Below are 17,835 nucleotides of genomic sequence, written 5' to 3' on the forward strand. Positions count from 1 at the left end.
AAATTTAAAGGCTGTTATATTTAGTTTTTGACAATGCAATGCAGTTATGACTATTGGTCAGAATATTGATGTTTAGATTTTTAACAACTTTGTTCCTTAACCACGTGTTTATCTATCAAAATAGCTCTTGATTTTCTTATGTTGTATTTAATTCTAGGTTTAATATTTAATTTTTTTTAGAATCTTAAATAGGTATCTTATTTATTCATTTTTTTAATTGAATTTTTATTTTTGAAAAATTAAAACAAGTTTGCTATTAAATTGAACACATATCCTTTAAGAGGTCATTATTAATTAGATTATTCTAATGTGTAATTTCTAATTTTTAAATTAAAAAATTGGAGAAATTGTAATTGAAGGCAGCCTTTCTCAGCAATTTGCTTAATCAAATTTTGTTTTCAAAAATTCACTTATTAAGTTGAAAGAAAAGTATGTTCTCTTCATTTTTTCTTATCCATTATTAAAAAAAATCACGACTAGTGATATCTTCTGTTAGTACGAAATTGAATATAAAAATTTAATTATTTTAGTTTTTAAAAATAAAGACTTAAGGAAAAAAATAAAGACCTATTTTAAAAAATCATAAAAAAATAGAGATCATTTATACTATTAAACCTTGCTAAGTAAGAACGTGCATTACCCCCACCAAATACATATAAGAGAGAATTGAAGAATTTTTTAATGTAGTGCTTATTATATATGGAGAATTTTTTAATATATGGGTGCAAACAAAGCAATTGTCATATTTATTATTTTAAAATATTCATGTTGTATCTTATAGGTTCAATACCTCGTAATAAATTTTTTCTTTTAAGTCGTATCTTTCCCCAGTTATTAAATATAACTACATATTTTTTCAGAATATAATTTTTAAAAATTAACAAAAAATATTTTAACTTCTAACAATGCCTAAGCAGTTTTACCATTAAACCTATAAAAATAGTGCTTTCAATATATAAATTATTAAAAAAAGATAAGACATCGCCACACTAGCTACATGCAGGTAACACACATCTTAAGAAAAACTTCCACTGTAACTACTACGTTAACCTAAAGTTTATATGATCTTTTGAATTAAATTGAAGATTATCATGTACTTAGAAAAAGACACGCACTTACACTAATTAAACTTAAATTGAAGTTTATATGATAAAACATCAGTGTTCAATCACATACAGAAGGCCTTCAAAGTTTATGACAGGTAATGGAAAAAACAATTCTTCTACTAATTCTTCCAAAACAGTTCTTGAGTATTTTCATTAATTCTACCCAAACAATGCTCGGTGAGAGAAACCATACAGTAGTTAGAAACAGGAAAATGCATAACCAAATCCTCTATCTACCCACTGACTTCAACCAACCACATAAATGTAGTTTTAAATATGCACAATTTCCTAGTTATGTTACCTCTGCTATTGTATCATTATCAAGTCCAACACTATGCACATTCAATGCATTGCCCCAGAAGTACTAAAAATTGGTTCTATGGAGACAAGAACAAGAACTCTTTTCCTAGCAATCTCTTATCTTTTTATGTTTTCTTTCGTTTGCTTTGTTAAGGGTAGCCTCTCTTTCAACTTCTATGCAGCTTCATGCCCATCGGCTGAGTTAATCATAAGAGACACAGTTAATTCATTCTCTTCTACTGATCCTTCTATTCCTGGAAAGCTCCTTCGCTTGGTTTTCCATGATTGCTTTGTGGAGGTCAGTGTTAAACTGCATCATGACAAGTGATTTTCTTTTGATTCTAAGCTCAGATGTTGCATGCATTCACAGTTTTAGCCTACAGTGAGTTTTCTTCATGTGATAATGGTCACTTTATACGCAGGGATGCGATGCCTCTTTGATGCTGCAAGGGAACAATACAGAACAAAGTGATCCAGGAAATAGATCTGTTGGAGGATTTTCAGTGATAGATTCAGCAAAAAGGGTCATTGAGAAATTCTGCCCTGGAACTGTTTCTTGTGCGGACATAATAGCTATGGCTGCTAGAGATGCTGTTGAAATAGTAAGTTCTACCACATTGCATGGATGATATTCAAGGAAAAAAAGAGGTTATTTTGCAACTTTTGATAACCATTTTTTCACATTTATGTATCAAATGAAAAATATTTGATGTCAAAATACCATTTTTTTTTCAATGGTATATTGACATGACATTTCTTTTGGTACTGTTATTAACCGAAGGGGACTTGAGAACAGGCTGGTGGACCTAGAATTATGATTCCTACAGGTAGGAGAGATGGGATGATTTCACTTGCTTCAAATGTCAGACCCAACATTGTGGATACCAGTTTTTCAATGGATGAGATGGTTCAACTCTTTGCCACTAAAGGATTATCCTTACTTGATCTTGTGGTCCTTTCAGGTGCATCTTCTATGTCCAAAATTAGTTGTAACTTTCCAAGGGAATGATTTTAATTGTAGCAAATTACTCCCTAAGGTTTCTTCAGACTTGATACCTTTATCCTTTTAACTTTTACAGTAACCCCCTCACAGGTTTACACAGAAGAATCTGTTAATGTGATGTAGTTCAAATCTCATGGTTGTCACTACAATATCCTCTTTTTTGTTGTTGGTTTGTTTATTTTTAACGATTGTTTTCCCTTTGGTTTTCAGCCTTTAGTAACCTTAATTGAGATATTATTATTTGAATTAATTCAGTGTTTTTGTTTTCAAGTAAACTCCAAAAAATAGTCCATTCTTGTATGTTGGATGTCCCATACAATAAAGTCTCACTTTATCAGTTTGGAAGACTTTGGAAGACTGAGATAGAGTTAAAATTGACTTCTTAACGGAATATCTGAATCATAAATTATAATTTATCATTACAAAATTTATTATTAGATTTATCTCCAACTTGTTATTGAGTCAGTGTCATTTGATGAGAATCTTCCCAACTGTCATCAAATTTACCATATATAACAGTTAAAGGTCATGTTTTGAGTTGTTCAACTGTGTAAATTAATGATCCTAGGGAGAAATCATGGTTCAACTAGTTCAGTCCAATTTGGAAAACATTATTGGCCTTTTTCTCTTTCTGTATTTTCAAACAGAGGTGCTTGACATAAGAACCGCACAACATAATTTATTGTCAGCCACAAAATGTGTTAACCTTTGACACTGTTTGCTTCGAAATCATGCTACATACTTATGTAGTGTTATATAAGCTTTTCAGGAGCTCATACCATAGGCACAGCACATTGCAGCTCATTCAGGGATCGTTTTGAAGAAGATTCAAGGGGAAAGCTTATGCTGGCTGACAAAACCCTTGACAGTGACTATGCTGAAGTGCTGATGGAACAATGTCCATCTGGTGTACAACCATCTGTAAAGGTGAACAATGATCCTCAAACATCTTTGGTCTTTGACAACATGTACTACCAAAATCTTCTGGCTCACAAGGGCCTCTTCCAATCAGATTCTGTTCTCATAAGCAATGATAGCACAAGGATATTAGTGCAGGATTTTGCAAATGATCAAGACCTTTTCTTTCAAAATTGGGCTCAGTCCTTCTTGAAGCTCACCACTGTTGGAGTCAAATCTGGTGATGTGGGTGAAATTAGAATATCTTGTGCATCAACTAATGCATAAGGGGAAAAATTGATGCAGCTATTGATTTAATTATAGAAAACTAAGTTGTAAAATGAGGTTTTTCTTATTAGTATCTTCTGCTTACTTTATTTTTTCAGGAGAATAATCTAAAGGGTTGACTGCGTTTTCTTTCTCTATTTAACTGTTGTTTAATTTTATTTGGCTGCTCTTTTTTTCTTCTTTTATTTAGGCTTGGAATTCAAAGAAACACAAAATGAGAATTCTCAAGTGAAAAAAAAAAATCAAATTGGGGCTTTTTACCATCACACAGAATCCAATTCCAAAAACCTGGGACTCCGAGCCAACTTGGACAAATAGTAAGAGTAGTCTAATTTTTAACAACTGGATACTGAAAAAAAACAAAACGATACATGATAAATAAGACAAAATATATATACAAAAAGAATAATTAAATATAATAATACAATAGAAGTAATAAAAGAAAGTTTTATTTTTTGGCAAAATTAAACATGGAAGTCCAACCAGAAGAAAGTTCAACCATTGTGAAAATGGGGATGTTCGCATTTGTACAAATAAGCGTCTTAAAATATTAAAATTAGTATCATTAAAATTAGTATTAAAATTCAATAAAAGAATGTATAAAAAAAGAATAAGCATATATCTAAATTTAATTTTTTTATAAGATATTAAGTGCTTAATTTGTACTATGGTCTCCAATGGGGACATGACTTGTCACTGAGATGTGATGGAACATTTTGAAGTTTTCTTTGTTGATGGTTTGGATTAATCAACAACGCTAATTATTTGATTAAGAGTTTGTTTGTCTTATTGGCTTAGCAGAGGATACTATTGTTTTTGTTTTGCATGAGATATTTTTGGTACATGAGATATTTTCCGTGGTTGAAAAGAAACACTTAATAATAAATTTGGATGAAACTTTTTTAAAGGTCAATTTTTTTCTATAGAAAATTTTAAATTACATTATTCTAAATTTTACTTACAGACTTTAGAGTTTGAAGTTTTTTCTCATTCGTAAAATTTGTCTCCTTTTTCATATGTTTTCTTCAGTGAGACAACGGTCAAATTATGGTTCGGCAAGTTTTGATTAGGAAATCTTCAATTGGATATTATTTTTTATTTAATACCAACAATTTTTTTAAAGTTAAACTAGGTTATAATGTTTTAGTTGTTATTAATATATATATATATATATATATATATATATATATATATATATATATATATATATATATATATATATATATACATTGTTAAGATATGTTAATCAACATGTTAGTCAAAGGTTTTTTTTTTCAACTTCAATTTTTTTTTTTACATTAATCAAAATGATATATAATAGATAATATTGGCTAAAACGTAAATTAAGGTTAATTTTCAACTAATGTTAAACAAATTGTTTTTACCAATATTGATAAGACTGTTTCTTAATTATTGTCAGTACTAGTTTTTTTTAGGCTTAATACCCTATTTTGTCCCCAGTTTCGCTCGAAAATGTCAAATTAGTCTATCCTTTAAAAAATGCGTCAATTACGTCCTCACTTAATAAAATTTGCATCAATGAAATCCCTTCCGTTAAATCCGTACAAACGGCGTTAATTGAGGAAGTAGAAAAAAGAGAAAAATAATTAACGCCGTTTGTACGGATTTAACGGAAGGGATTTCATTGATGCAAATTTTATTAAGTGAGGACGTAATTGACGCATTTTTTAAAGGATGGACTAATTTGACATTTTCGATCGAAACTGGGGACAAAATAAGGTATTAAGCCTTTTTTTTATCAATGATAATAAACTTTCTTTTTTATGATTGAAGTTGAGATTTTTAATTTTTTTTATTGATATTATTAAAATTATTTATCTACTGATGTAGTTCAAGATTATTCTGAGATGGACATTAGTTAATTTTATTTTTTTTAGATTAATATTCGGTGAGACAATTTTTTAGTAAATGGTAGTCATACTTTTTTTATTGATTTTCTAATAATTATTTTTTTATCGATTTCTATAAGATTTTTGTGTGGTGTTATTGGTATTGTTTAGTGGTAGCCGGAATATTTTATTCCAAAAAAATTAATAAATCTAAATTATTTTTCTATAAAACATTTAAAGAATTAAACCTTTAAAATAAAATCAATTCAATTTTACACTAAACAAATTTAAAATTCGGTGAGACAATTTTACACAGAAAAATTGTAAGGTAAGAGTGATTTTTTTTATTTTCTATTTTCGAATTAATTTTATTTTTTTGAATTAATCTTCAGTGAGACAATTTTTTAGTAAATGTTTATCATTTTTATTTATTGATATTTATAATATTTATTTTTTTATTAATTTCTATGTGACTTTTTTGTCGGTGTTATTGAAAAAAAAAACTTAATAAATCTAAATTACTTTTATATAAAACATTTAAAGAATTAAATCTTTAAAATAAAATCAATTCAATTTCTTTAAAGTTGTAAATTCTCAGTCCAATGCCAAGTAAATGTTTTAATGGATAGTCACCAACTAATCCAATTCTTGCACTTTTTCTTTTGTCCTGAATTGGATGATGGAAACCTACCGTTAGCTAACTGTATTACAAGAATATACTTTGACGTAAATTTTTTATATTTATTTAATATTCTTTTATACAAATAATTTTTTATATTTATTTAATATTATTTATTTCTATTTTTTCTTTATTTCTAAAAGCTTAAAAATTTACTTTTTATAATTATTTTATTCTTGTAACTTGTGTATGAAATAAAGATAAGTGTGTTCCACTTACCATTACTTAACTGCATTTTATGGATTTGCTTGTCTTTTATTAATTGTTGATGGTTGAAACTATGGTAACAATTGAGCATTTCTTTAACTAATACATACACTTATGAAGAAAAGTTGCGACTTCTTTGAGTTCAGTTCTTGAAAGGGAAAATGGGTTTAATATATGTGTTTCGGCCGGATCTGGATGACCCTGCTAAAATACGTGAGTTTGCTAAAGACCGGACGGACGTTGTTGAATTTCACGAGCCGATGCAGACCGAGCGACTTCGTCCCTAGGAGGCATTTGAATCTAGCGAAAACCGGACGGTTACCTCTTTGCTGAGGTCTGGACGCGCTGGGAGGGGTCGGACGGGCTCTCTCGTCTTCAAGTCATGGTTGTGGCGTTCGTTCCACCCCGTTCTCCAAGCCGAGCGGTCGGGTACCTGTCAAAGGCACTCTAACGCTTAAGTCAGTAACATGACCGAGTGGTCTGTAATGCATGTATATATTGCATCGTAAGCAATCCGTCCAGAAATCATACCTGGAACCTTTATTTATACTGATTGTAATGGGCTTTTACCTTTCGTGGGCCTGATAACGGCCCAATCGTACCTTAATCTTCATTTAAGGGCTTTAATGAGTCATTAGCGTTTAACCGTGTAGTCGACCAAGTGATGGTCGGTCGGGACGACCGGTCAGAAGGATGGTCGGCCAGGGATGTCAACCTGGGTGGACAGCCACTCGGTTCTGTTGTCCGGTCACACTGGATGCTCGGTCTTGATGGCCGACCTGGGTGGACGTTCGGTTCATGAATGGTCGACCTTGGAGGGTCGCTCGGTCCATGTGTTGTCGGACAGCGTTAACTAGGACGCTCGGTCTTGGTGGTCGACCTGGGTGGACGTTCGATTTATAAATGGAGAGGACCAAACAGTACAATATGCTTTTCATTACAATACAGGATTAAGAATGATCATATCTCTCAGTTATTCCATCAACTTTGGCTCTAAATAGTCTGTTTATGTTTTTCAAGTTAAGGTCAATTGTAGTGTAGGGACGTGTTAAGTAAATCGTTGTTATTTATTGTTAACGCTTGATATATCTCATTGAATTTTGTTTTAAGAATTGGTAGTAAAAATGGAGGATTCAACAAAGACTAACATTAATGATTAATATTTGTGTATAAAGAAAAAAGACACTGGAATACTAACCTTTTCCTTTATCTATTTGGAATATGAATTGTGCATTTTTTTAGTTACTTTTAATGATTTTATGAATGAAGAAATGATTGATGATGAGGTACAGAAAGAACCTTTACAGTGTGCTAGTTCAGGTAATAGCTATTTTGGAATGTTCTGTTCATGTTCATGTTGATGTGATGCACTAAAGTTGATTCTTATTGAGTAACTCCAGGACTGACATGTTCTCCTTTGGGTTCTAGTGGCTGACAAGACCACCATCACCTCTGAATCCTGAGAAAGAACTTGAAGAGAAGAATGAGATACATGAGTGGATGAATGGAAGATATTTCATGAAGAAGAGAAGTTACAGACACAAGCTTATGGATGAAGAAGTTGAAGAAATGGTTGATGTGGGGAAGGTTGTTTCAACATAGCAGGACAATGGTAAGGAATGATTTAGTGAAGTATTATCATTACTTCATTGTACACATGTATTTTAATTATATATGTTACTTACGATGATAACAATTATTTGTATTATTAGGTGCAAGGCAAAAAAAGTCTTAAACCGGAGACATAAACAGAGTTATTTACTGTAATTGAATACCTCCTAGGTCTCTGCCTTAGACTTTCAGAAAAATCGGCGTCCAAATATTGAGATTGTTCTTCAACTATCGCTTTTCCTCTTCATGAGGTAACAATTGACAACATGCTTTCAATTTCATTCCTTTCATATTCAAAAATACCAATTGTCCTCTTTATTATTAAAAGAAGGGATTGAAAATAGAATCAGATTCTGTAAGCCTAAGCATGAGCTACGATACCAGGTTTAACTCCAACCACAACTTCATTTCAACATATGTATGGGTAAAAAGAAAGGACCGCGATATTCCAACAACGCATATTTAACACTGTTTTGACAACGCCACGTGTCGTTGTTTGATTGGTTTGTTTTAAAAATAAAATTTTTTTAAAACCTACGAAACGGAAGTCCGTAACCCTTATTTTTACTGAAATTCCGAAAATAGCCCTTTCTCTGTTCCATTGGAAACGAAGGTGCGTTCTCTTGGAAGGTCGAAGGTCGCGTTTCGTGGCGCTTCACTTTGTTCTGTGTGCGTTCGTCTTCAAAGCTTCCATCTTCGCTGTCGTTGTCTCGCTCTCTCGCTCTATCATTTTTACTTTGTCTGCAAGGGATTTGTTGACCAAAAAACCATACAAGTGAATTTAAGGGTCATTACTGGTTGGGAGGTTATGTTTGATGACCCCAAGAAGTGGGGAAGAAGTCATTCTTACTGAGGGGACCAAGTTGGACAAGTCCAGAGCTAATCTGCAGAAAAAACATTGTCGTAATCGTTTACAGTGGCCTCGTAAACGATTACACGAGAGAAATCACTGTTTTGTACAGAAAGTTGAACTGAAGTAGTCAGTTGTAGTGTCCTGGGTGATCATTGGCAAAAACTGTTAATTTAAAGCACAAGTCCACTTGTATTTACTTGGTGTTGGTGTTTGACTGGTGGTAGAGGGTGGTAGGTGATGGGAGGTGACCCCAAGAAGTGGGAAAGAAGTCATTCTTACTGAAGGGACCAAGTTGGACAAGTACAGACCCAATCTGCAGAAAAAACACTATGGTAATCGTTTACAGTATCCTTGTAATCGATTACAGTGTCAAAAAAGGTGTAAACTTGATTTCTAAGGCATAATTTGAAAGGTCTTTGAGTATAGATTCCAACAAAACAAGAATCAACTCATTTGGAGTTCGGTGGAGAAAGTTATGAGCAAAAGAACAAGCAAAGGTGAGAGTTGGCAAAAATATATGAAACGCTAACTTGAAAGAATAAACTGTACCAACTCAGATGTCCAAAAATTACAAATTAGTAGTCATTGGAAAGATTTTTGAGTCTAGTTTCTAATAAAAAAAGAATCACATCATTTGGAAGTCGGTGGAAAAAGTTATCAGTAAAATAGCCAGCAAAGGTCAAAGTTGACAGCATGTTATCTCACCCAAGTTGCTCATCTCATAAACATTGTTTTTTTCCTCCATCATGGGGTGCCAAAACATCACTTCCCACCATTGAAACACCAGGACCAGCCTAAGAAAAGTGCAAAAGTGCTTAAAACTCACCTTTTTGGCCAATGGTGACCCCAGTTCACCTGACTGAGTACCTGTGTTGGACTTTCTGTACAAAATCCAGTTTTATCTCGGGTAATCGTTTACAGTGTCCTTGTAATCGATTACAGTGTCAAAAAAGGTGTAAACTTGATTTCTAAGGCATAATTTGAAAGGTCTTTGAGTATAGATTCCAACAAAACAAGAATCAACTCATTTGGAGTTCGGTGGAGAAAGTTATGAGCAAAAGAACAAGCAAAGGTCAGAGTTGGCAAAAATATATGAAACGCTAACTTGAAAGAATAAACTGTACCAACTCAGATGTCCAAAAAATACAAATTAGTAGTCATTGGAAAGATTTTTGAGTCTAGTTTCTAATAAAAAAAGAATCACATCATTTGGAGGTCGGTGGGAAAAGTTATTAGTAAAATAGCCAGCAAAGGTCAAAGTTGACAGCATGTTATCTCACCCAAGTTGCTCATCTCATAAACATTGTTTTTTTCCTTCATCATGGGGTGCCAAAACATCACTTCCCACCACTGAAACACCAGGACCAGCATAAGAAAAGTGCAAAAGTGCTTAAAACTCACCTTTTTGGCCAATGGTGACCCAGTTCACCTGACTGAGTACCTGTGTTGGACTTTCTGTACAAAATCCAGTTTTGTCTCGGGTAATCGTTTACAGGGATGCTGTAAACGATTACCAGACCCTTTTTTCAACACCCTCACTCATCCCTTGCAGAGGTTGCTCCTCCAACTGATGAGGGGTCACCCCACATTCCTTGGACACACATCACATCACCAACCACCCTCTCCCACCACTGAAACACCTGGACCAGCCTCAGACAGGTGCAGAACTGCCTAAAACTGAGCTTTTTTTCCAATGGTGACCCCTGTTCACCTGGCTGACTACCTGTGTTGGACTTTATGTACAAAATCCAATTTTCTCTCGGGTAATCGTTTACCAGGATTCTGTAAACGATTACCAGACCATTTTTTCAACACTCTGACTCATCCCTTGCACTACTTCGTCCCCCTACTCATCACGGGTCACTCCACACTTCTTGCGTTTACATCAATGACCAACACCCATCTCCCCACTCAGAATTTGATCAACTCCTTCCCATTAATTACCATTAATTTTACTGAAAATGGTCTCGTACTTTTCAAATTCTTATTATAATGTTGCGTTCATTTTTCAATCACTACTTTTGTCATTATAAGTGAGATTAACACAAAGTAAAAATGATAGAGCGAGACAACGACAGCGAAGATGGAAGCTTCGAAGACGAACGACAGAGCGAGAGAGCGAGACACAATATGGAAGGGTTGAACAAACTTCTTTCCCACCCGAAACCGCCCAAACCCAATTCTTTAAATTTTAACGAGAGAGCTAGAGAGCGACAAGGGTTGAACGAACGTCTTTCCCACCCTAAACCGCAAAACCCAATTCTTCAAATTTTAACCTCGAAATCCCAAAATACCCCTCGCCCCGTAACCCTTTCTCTGTTTTATTTTCAATTTATTTGGCCAATCAAAAACTGACACGTGGCGTTGTTAAATCTGTGTCAAAATTTCGTTGTCCAAATAACATTTTCCAAAAAGAAAACTACTTTTTTGAAAGTTCATTCATGGACTGAATTTTTCTCCATGAAAATAACTTCAAAACTCGTGATGTTTTTTTTTAATATTTTATACTTAGCTTGGTACGGTGAACGAGAAGGAAATAGAACAATTTTTTACACTAAAAAACAGCAGACCGTGAGACAAAAGGCAATTATTGATCATAATTATACGTAGCTTAGTCATGGCTATTAAATTATTAAATTGAAAACATACAAGACGAATGACACGCATAAGATAATCCCGATTAAAGCTATGACCAAAACGTCTTTAACTCATTTTTTTATAGTTTCTGTGAGCATCCACCTCTTCACTCGTTCCAGCTTAAAACCACAACTCTCTAAAGCTATATTCATTTGTCTGTACAGTAACAAGTTTGGTACAGTTTTATTTTAAAGCCATGACAATATTCTGAACAAAAAGACAGCACAATCCTTTAAAAAAGTAATCATCATCATCGCTGTCCCAATCCCAGCACATATGTTATCATCCAATAGAATAGAAGTATCTTAACACGACGCAAAAGGTACGTCTAGTGTGCTGTTTGATTCTAAAAATCAACACCCTGGTTGATCAATGATTTGTGAGAATCATGAATCATAATAAAACCAAAACAGGGTAAGCCAAAGCACCCATTGTATTGGTGTTGGTCTGTACTTTCGCAATGTTCTTCGATCAAACTTCGATATTAGCACAAAAAATAAAACAGTTGCTTACGTTTGCTAACATTAATGTTTGAAAAAATATAGTGTTGATAAAGAAAAGGGGGTTTCCTAGTGCTACGTTATAAGGAACTTTTCCACAGCATGTGAGGTTCCATTCCATTACATTTCCTCCCTAGGCAGCTGCCACCCACCTCAGTAGCCGCCCACCAACCAAAAGATTCACCGACCAAACCTGTCGTCTCCCCATCCCATAGAAAAATGCCACAAACCCAACCCAAACGTGCACAATCAAAATTTCACTGATGCTAAAAATGCACCCTTTTTCGTCATTCCCACGTCCCACTACTTCCAATTTTATAAATAAAATCGCAAAACAAAAGTAATTGCAGAAATTCTAGTGGACCGAAATTCAGTGAATTATTTATTACTCACCGAAAAAAGAGCCTAAGAATACACCGATAACGAGGACCAAGCAGATGCGAAATTAAATCATCTAAATAAACATTTAATATTAAAAAAATACACTGTTATATTTTATTTATTTATTAATCTAAATTTTTTACTCATCGTTACCACTGAGGTGGTTGACCTTGTTGCCGCGCGGAGCGTTGGGCGCATCGACAACTGTGGCGGCGGACATCTCCATCTGGCAAACCCTGACCGCTCCGATGAGCCTCTCCGGGAGCTCCTCCTCCGCCTGCGCCTCCACGACGAATCCCATATCGATGGTGACGCTGGTGACGTAGCCCAACGCGAGGCGCAGGATAGCGTTGGCGATGGCACTGCTCCCAATGTCCACGTCAATCTCGAAGTAGTTCGGTCCCCTGTGATAGTTACACGTTAGCGCCTTTCCCAACAAGCACGCGCTGTAATTCCCCACCGCTTTTTTCACGATCCAAGGTCCCTTCACGATCCGGTTCACCAGCTTGAACCGCTGATTTCGGAACGCGTCGTCGCCATCGATGAACCGCCCCAGGAGTGAACCGGAGGGAACCGGTTCGTCAGTGAAAAAGTAGAATACCGCACTGTGGTGCTCTTTCCCCGGGACCTGCAGGTTGACGGCGAAGATGAAGCTCTTCCGGGCTTTGCCTTCGGCCTGGGCCCGGCGGAGGGCCTGACCCACACGGTTGTCGGGCCGAGCGAGGACGTTGTCGAGCTTCGATTGGGATTTTAGCCAGTCCATACCTGCCGGTGCCAGTAGGTAGTCGCCGGCGGGGGATTTTTGGTGTTTGGTGAAGTAATTGGGAGAGCGGAGAAGGAAGAGGTCGCCGGGAGGGGATGCCCAGCCGTTGGTGCCGGAGTCAAGGTCGACGGGGCGGAGGGATCCCCCGCGGACGGCGTCGGAGGTCCAGTGAGCGGAGGAGGCGGTGCGGGACATGGCGGCGACAGCGGCTAGGTTTGGATGCACGCGCTCATGTCATTCGGATTGGTTTGATTTTGCGATGTGATTTTTGGGTTTTGCGATTTTTGTCTTTACTCGCTGAACAGAACAGAACCGAACACGACGCAAGCACTGCTTTGCTCCCTTTATTGCTGTTTGGTGTTTAGTATATCAATCAAGAAAAAGGATTGAGGTTAAAGAGAAGATAATACCCAGAACACCCTTGCGTTTCGTCGAATCTACGAGTAACGCCACACGGAGCAAACGCGATTTTTCTATTTCCTTTTTTTTTTTCTTTTGAGTCTTCTACACACGTATTCTGTCATCGCAGCAGCCACGCTGATTTTATAGTGCAGGTTTGGACTCCATAGACGAATTCTAATTAAATATATCTTTACCATAATTAAAATATAAATCTTTTTAACATAATATTTTATTTTTGTATAATTCTGTTAAGCTAATTTGTTAATTAGTATATTTAACATATTGATTAAAATTACTTTTTCTTTTATTTTTCTTAAATTAGGTACATTTACTTTATGGTTTTTAATTTTGATTTTATTGTTATGCAATATTTTTTTTATATATGATGAGTTATTTTATTAAGAATGATTAGAGAATATTTAAGATTATTGAAATGTATTTTAGTAACAAAATTTATGGTTTGAAATTAAATTTTTTTAATCACACTTAAAAGAAAATTCATTTTTGGACAAATTTACATAGTTAAAAAGAGAAATATCTGACAAAATTTGTTTATTATATGCATAGAAAAACATTTATATATATATATATATATATATATATATATATATATAACTATTAGTTGAATAGTAGAGGAAAATCTTGTATCCATAATAAAAATATGGATTAGTCTATTTTTTGGTCTTTTTGTATACTTAATTAGGTTGAGTTAGGCTGGTCGTTGTGCATTTTTTTGAGTTAGACTGGTTGTCCTACATAAGAAATGTATGTTAATTTCTTTAGCCCACTTCACATAACATTTGGTGCAAATTTATAGTTGGTATTTGGTTCACATAAAATTTTTGATAACTTTTTTTTATTTAATTAAATGAGTAAAAATAATAAACTATATAGGTCTATTTCTTAAAATAAGTAATATTCATAATTTTTAGTTTATAACTTTTAAGTATAAGTCTATTGAAGATAGCAATAAAACAAGAGAATAAATGTGAATGATATTGTTTTTGGATAGACTAGAAGTGAACGAGTGGATGTACAAAAAAAAAGCGTATTCCCTTATTTGTATATGATGTTTTCCATTTAGATTATGAGAACTAAGCATGTAATATGCCTATGATATTTTTTTTATGAATATATAGTTTAAAAATTAATTATTAAAAAACATATTTTCTAAAATTGTTTTAAAGAATAATATAAATCAATAATGAGAGGTAAAATGCTATCTCTTTACCCACTAATTAAGGTTTTTTTTTTATATATATTTTTTAGACTAAATCTTTACTTTGAGTCCTTTGAAAGAATTAAATGCAACCATACTTGTTGATAACATGGATAAATCCATGATGGCAATGATAAATAGGAAATGAGAGAAGAGAAAATGAAAGTCATGTATATTTTTTTCTTTTAAGGGAAAACGAGTCTATTAATGATGTTTGATCCTTAATATGAAAGTCGTAAAAATTGTCACTGTTGGAAGGAAAAAAAACAATATAAATCATGAAAATGTACCTAATGGAAAAATGTGACTAGTGATAAGAAAAAATAATAAATATTTACTTTTATAATGATTAATTTATTTGGAAAATCCTTACAACTTTATTTTCCTTTTTATTATGGTTCAGGCATTCTAATTAGGGATAGTTATTGATATTAGAGAAAAGAATATTAACATATTTAATTTTCTTATGTAAATAGCCCTTACCAAAATAAGAAAGAGGCCATTATAAATATAAACACAGTGCATATACATTGATTTACATATCACAAAACTATATAATCTATTATCTACGTAAAAAAAAAGTACTAATTCCTATATTATCTATACGAAGTAATTTTTCCCCCCTACGTTTATCTTTCAATTTTATGCTTTAAATAATATTTATTTTATTTTTTTTTAAATTTAACTATTTTTAAGTAAAAATTACTTACTAAATTAAAAAAATTAATTTTATAATTATAAAAATAAAAATAATGACATTTTTATTATTTTTTATTATTATAAAGAAAAAATAAACACAATGTGTTTTCACCAATATATATTTTTATCAATTGTGATAATACTTTATTAGCAGAAGGTCGTTAAAACTTCTTCTCCATCGATAGAATTTTATTCAAAACTGTCAAAGCGAGAAAAAAACCATTAAATATAATAAGATATTCATAAAATTTTATGATTTTTAATAAATTTCGAACACTAACGAAAACATATTTCTGAAAAACTAATTTCTTGTTAACAATTATTTTATTTAAAAAACTGAACCTTATTTTAGACAGAGGTTGGTTTATTAACTTTTTCAAACTTTGATTTATTGAAATAAAAATATTATGTTCATCTTTTAAAAATTGTTTTTTAAATGTAGGTTACTTATATTTTATTTAAAATTTAATTAATTTAAATATTTTTGCAATACAATAAATACTCACTAGTAAAATAAAATAATAAAAAAAATTAAAAAGTTTGATTCTCATTCATGCACTAACTCCTTCGTAGTGAAAGTCAACGTTATCAATTAAGTGGTCAAATGTTCCATGTAAAAATTTCACAAATATTTTAAAAAAATTATAAAACTCAATAACAAAGATATAAAATTTCTTACAATGAAACTCACACATCATTAATATATTTTTATCTAAAAAGATAACATCCGACCATGCTCAACAAAATATAAAACATTAACCTTATCAAATGTATCACTTCATCCATGCAACAACTTAAACTCCATATTTTTTTCATGTTTTTAGACAAAACTTTATAAACTACATTTGAGTGTGTTTGTTTTGTCAAGAATTTTTAAAGTGTCGAAATTAGAAGACAAATGTTTCGTGAGAGATAACTTTATTAAATGGTGTTTGATACTTGGTTTTTGAACATCAAGACTAGAGGTGAATGTCTCTAGACTAAACTTTATGAACTATGAATTGTTTGTGAGAGTTTTGAAATGTCAAAGTTAGAAGATAGATGTATTTTGAATAGAAAACTTTATTGAATGATGTTTAATATCATGCTCTTGAGTATCATTGTTAAATGATAAATGTATGTAAATTAAGAATTTTATGAGTTAAAACATATAGAATTTGTTTTTTTAAGTATAAACAAGTATAAAAATTATTTGATAAATGAACTCATTGTATATTTTTTTTAACTTTTTTATACATTACTTCTATTTTGCATTATACGTTACGTTATAAGCTCTTGAATAACTAAATGTATATTTTTTTCTATTATTTTGCAAATACAAGTGAAAAGCTATGGAATAACTATATATATATATATATATATATATCCCATAAGGACAAGAATAATTCCTCTCAACATTTTTCATATTAATTTTTAGTGTTTAAATGCACTTCTAAATAAGAGAAGAATAAGAAAAAGCAAAATATATAATTACAAAAGTGATAATTGTTTTATCTATGTTTTAAGCTTTGTATTCTAATGAATGACATTAAAATAATTGTAAACTTGTTAACAATCAATTATTTTCTACTTCTAGTCTTTTTAAGAAGAAAAATGTGTTTTCAGCTTATTTACTTTCAATCAAACGTGTCGAATTTTTAGTCTTTTTAACTTAAAAATTGAGTTAAAAAAAGAAAGATCAAATTCCCATGTTTCTAAAGTTCTGAAAATTAAATTAGTTAATATAAAACTATAAAAGTCCATGTTTGACCAGAAAAGGTAAAAAAAGTATTTTTGTTTCCAAAAAACTAACACTTTTATTTTTTTGTCTTTTTTGTTTAGGGCTTTTAGGTAGTTTGATGAGAAGAGGATGGATAGCAACGTAATTTAAAAATCGAAGGGAAGTGTTGATTATGTTTTTGAATGTAGAAGATAACGACACGTAGAGAAGAGAAAAGATGTTCAATAGGAGTGAAAGGAGCGTCATATAAACCCAACCCAACTGTTCATCAAATCAAATCAAACCAAAGCAAACCAATCATCTAACCATCACGTCACTACAAAAACTTGTTTTCTTCACTACAAAAATTTTCTAGACCTTCTGTTCGTTGTAATATATCATTTCAATTTTAATTTAAGTCGCGCTAATTTAATACAATCTCAGTATAATAAAATTATATTAAACTGGCATGTCTTTTAAAATTACATTCTTTTTTATAATTTTGAAGATAAAATTACACCATTTTAATATTTTTACCTCGTGAGATACCTTTGTTTACTACTAAAAAAATCCTATCATTTATTAAAACTTAAATATATATATATATGATAAAATAACTTTTATGGTTCGGATAGATAAGGCGCAGTTTGTTAGAAAATCTTTTCAAGGAACTTGACAAAAACTGTGCTGTCATCAAAATCTGATTATAATAGTAGACCACGAGCAACGGGAACATGCCTT

At 32.3% G+C, this 17,835-nt stretch overlaps 1 protein-coding gene and 1 pseudogene across 1 annotated transcript; one reads left to right on the forward strand and one right to left on the reverse strand.

Annotated features, from left to right (window-relative positions):
- The first annotated feature begins 1,280 nt into the window (after window positions 1-1,280).
- LOC148204143 (peroxidase 46-like) lies at window positions 1,281-3,731 on the forward strand. The gene is made up of 4 exons (XM_088107186.1): window positions 1,281-1,704; window positions 1,829-2,008; window positions 2,203-2,368; window positions 3,179-3,731. The coding sequence occupies exons 1-4, from the start codon at window positions 1,441-1,443 to the stop codon at window positions 3,592-3,594; spliced, it is 1,026 nt and encodes a 341-aa protein (XP_087963312.1). The 5' UTR covers window positions 1,281-1,440; the 3' UTR covers window positions 3,595-3,731.
- Window positions 3,732-12,290: 8,559 nt separating this feature from the next.
- Window positions 12,291-13,565, reverse strand: LOC124840096 (protein ENHANCED DISEASE RESISTANCE 2-like pseudogene; annotated as a pseudogene).
- Between the last annotated feature and the right edge of the window lie 4,270 nt (window positions 13,566-17,835).

The sequence above is a fragment of the Vigna umbellata genome, chromosome 2, assembly GCF_029865625.1.
Source record: "Vigna umbellata cultivar VRB3 chromosome 2, Vumbellata_1.0, whole genome shotgun sequence".
NCBI lineage: Eukaryota > Viridiplantae > Streptophyta > Magnoliopsida > Fabales > Fabaceae > Vigna > Vigna umbellata.

Coding starts and splice junctions, on each gene's coding strand:
- LOC148204143 (XM_088107186.1), top strand. CDS start 1,441: ATGCACATTCAATGCATTGCCCCAGAAGTACTAAAAATTGGTTCTATG. Junction 1,705..1,828: donor TCCATGATTGCTTTGTGGAG/GTCAGTGTTAAA, acceptor CTTTATACGCAG/GGATGCGATGCCTCTTTGAT. Junction 2,369..3,178: donor TGATCTTGTGGTCCTTTCAG/GTGCATCTTCTA, acceptor TAAGCTTTTCAG/GAGCTCATACCATAGGCACA.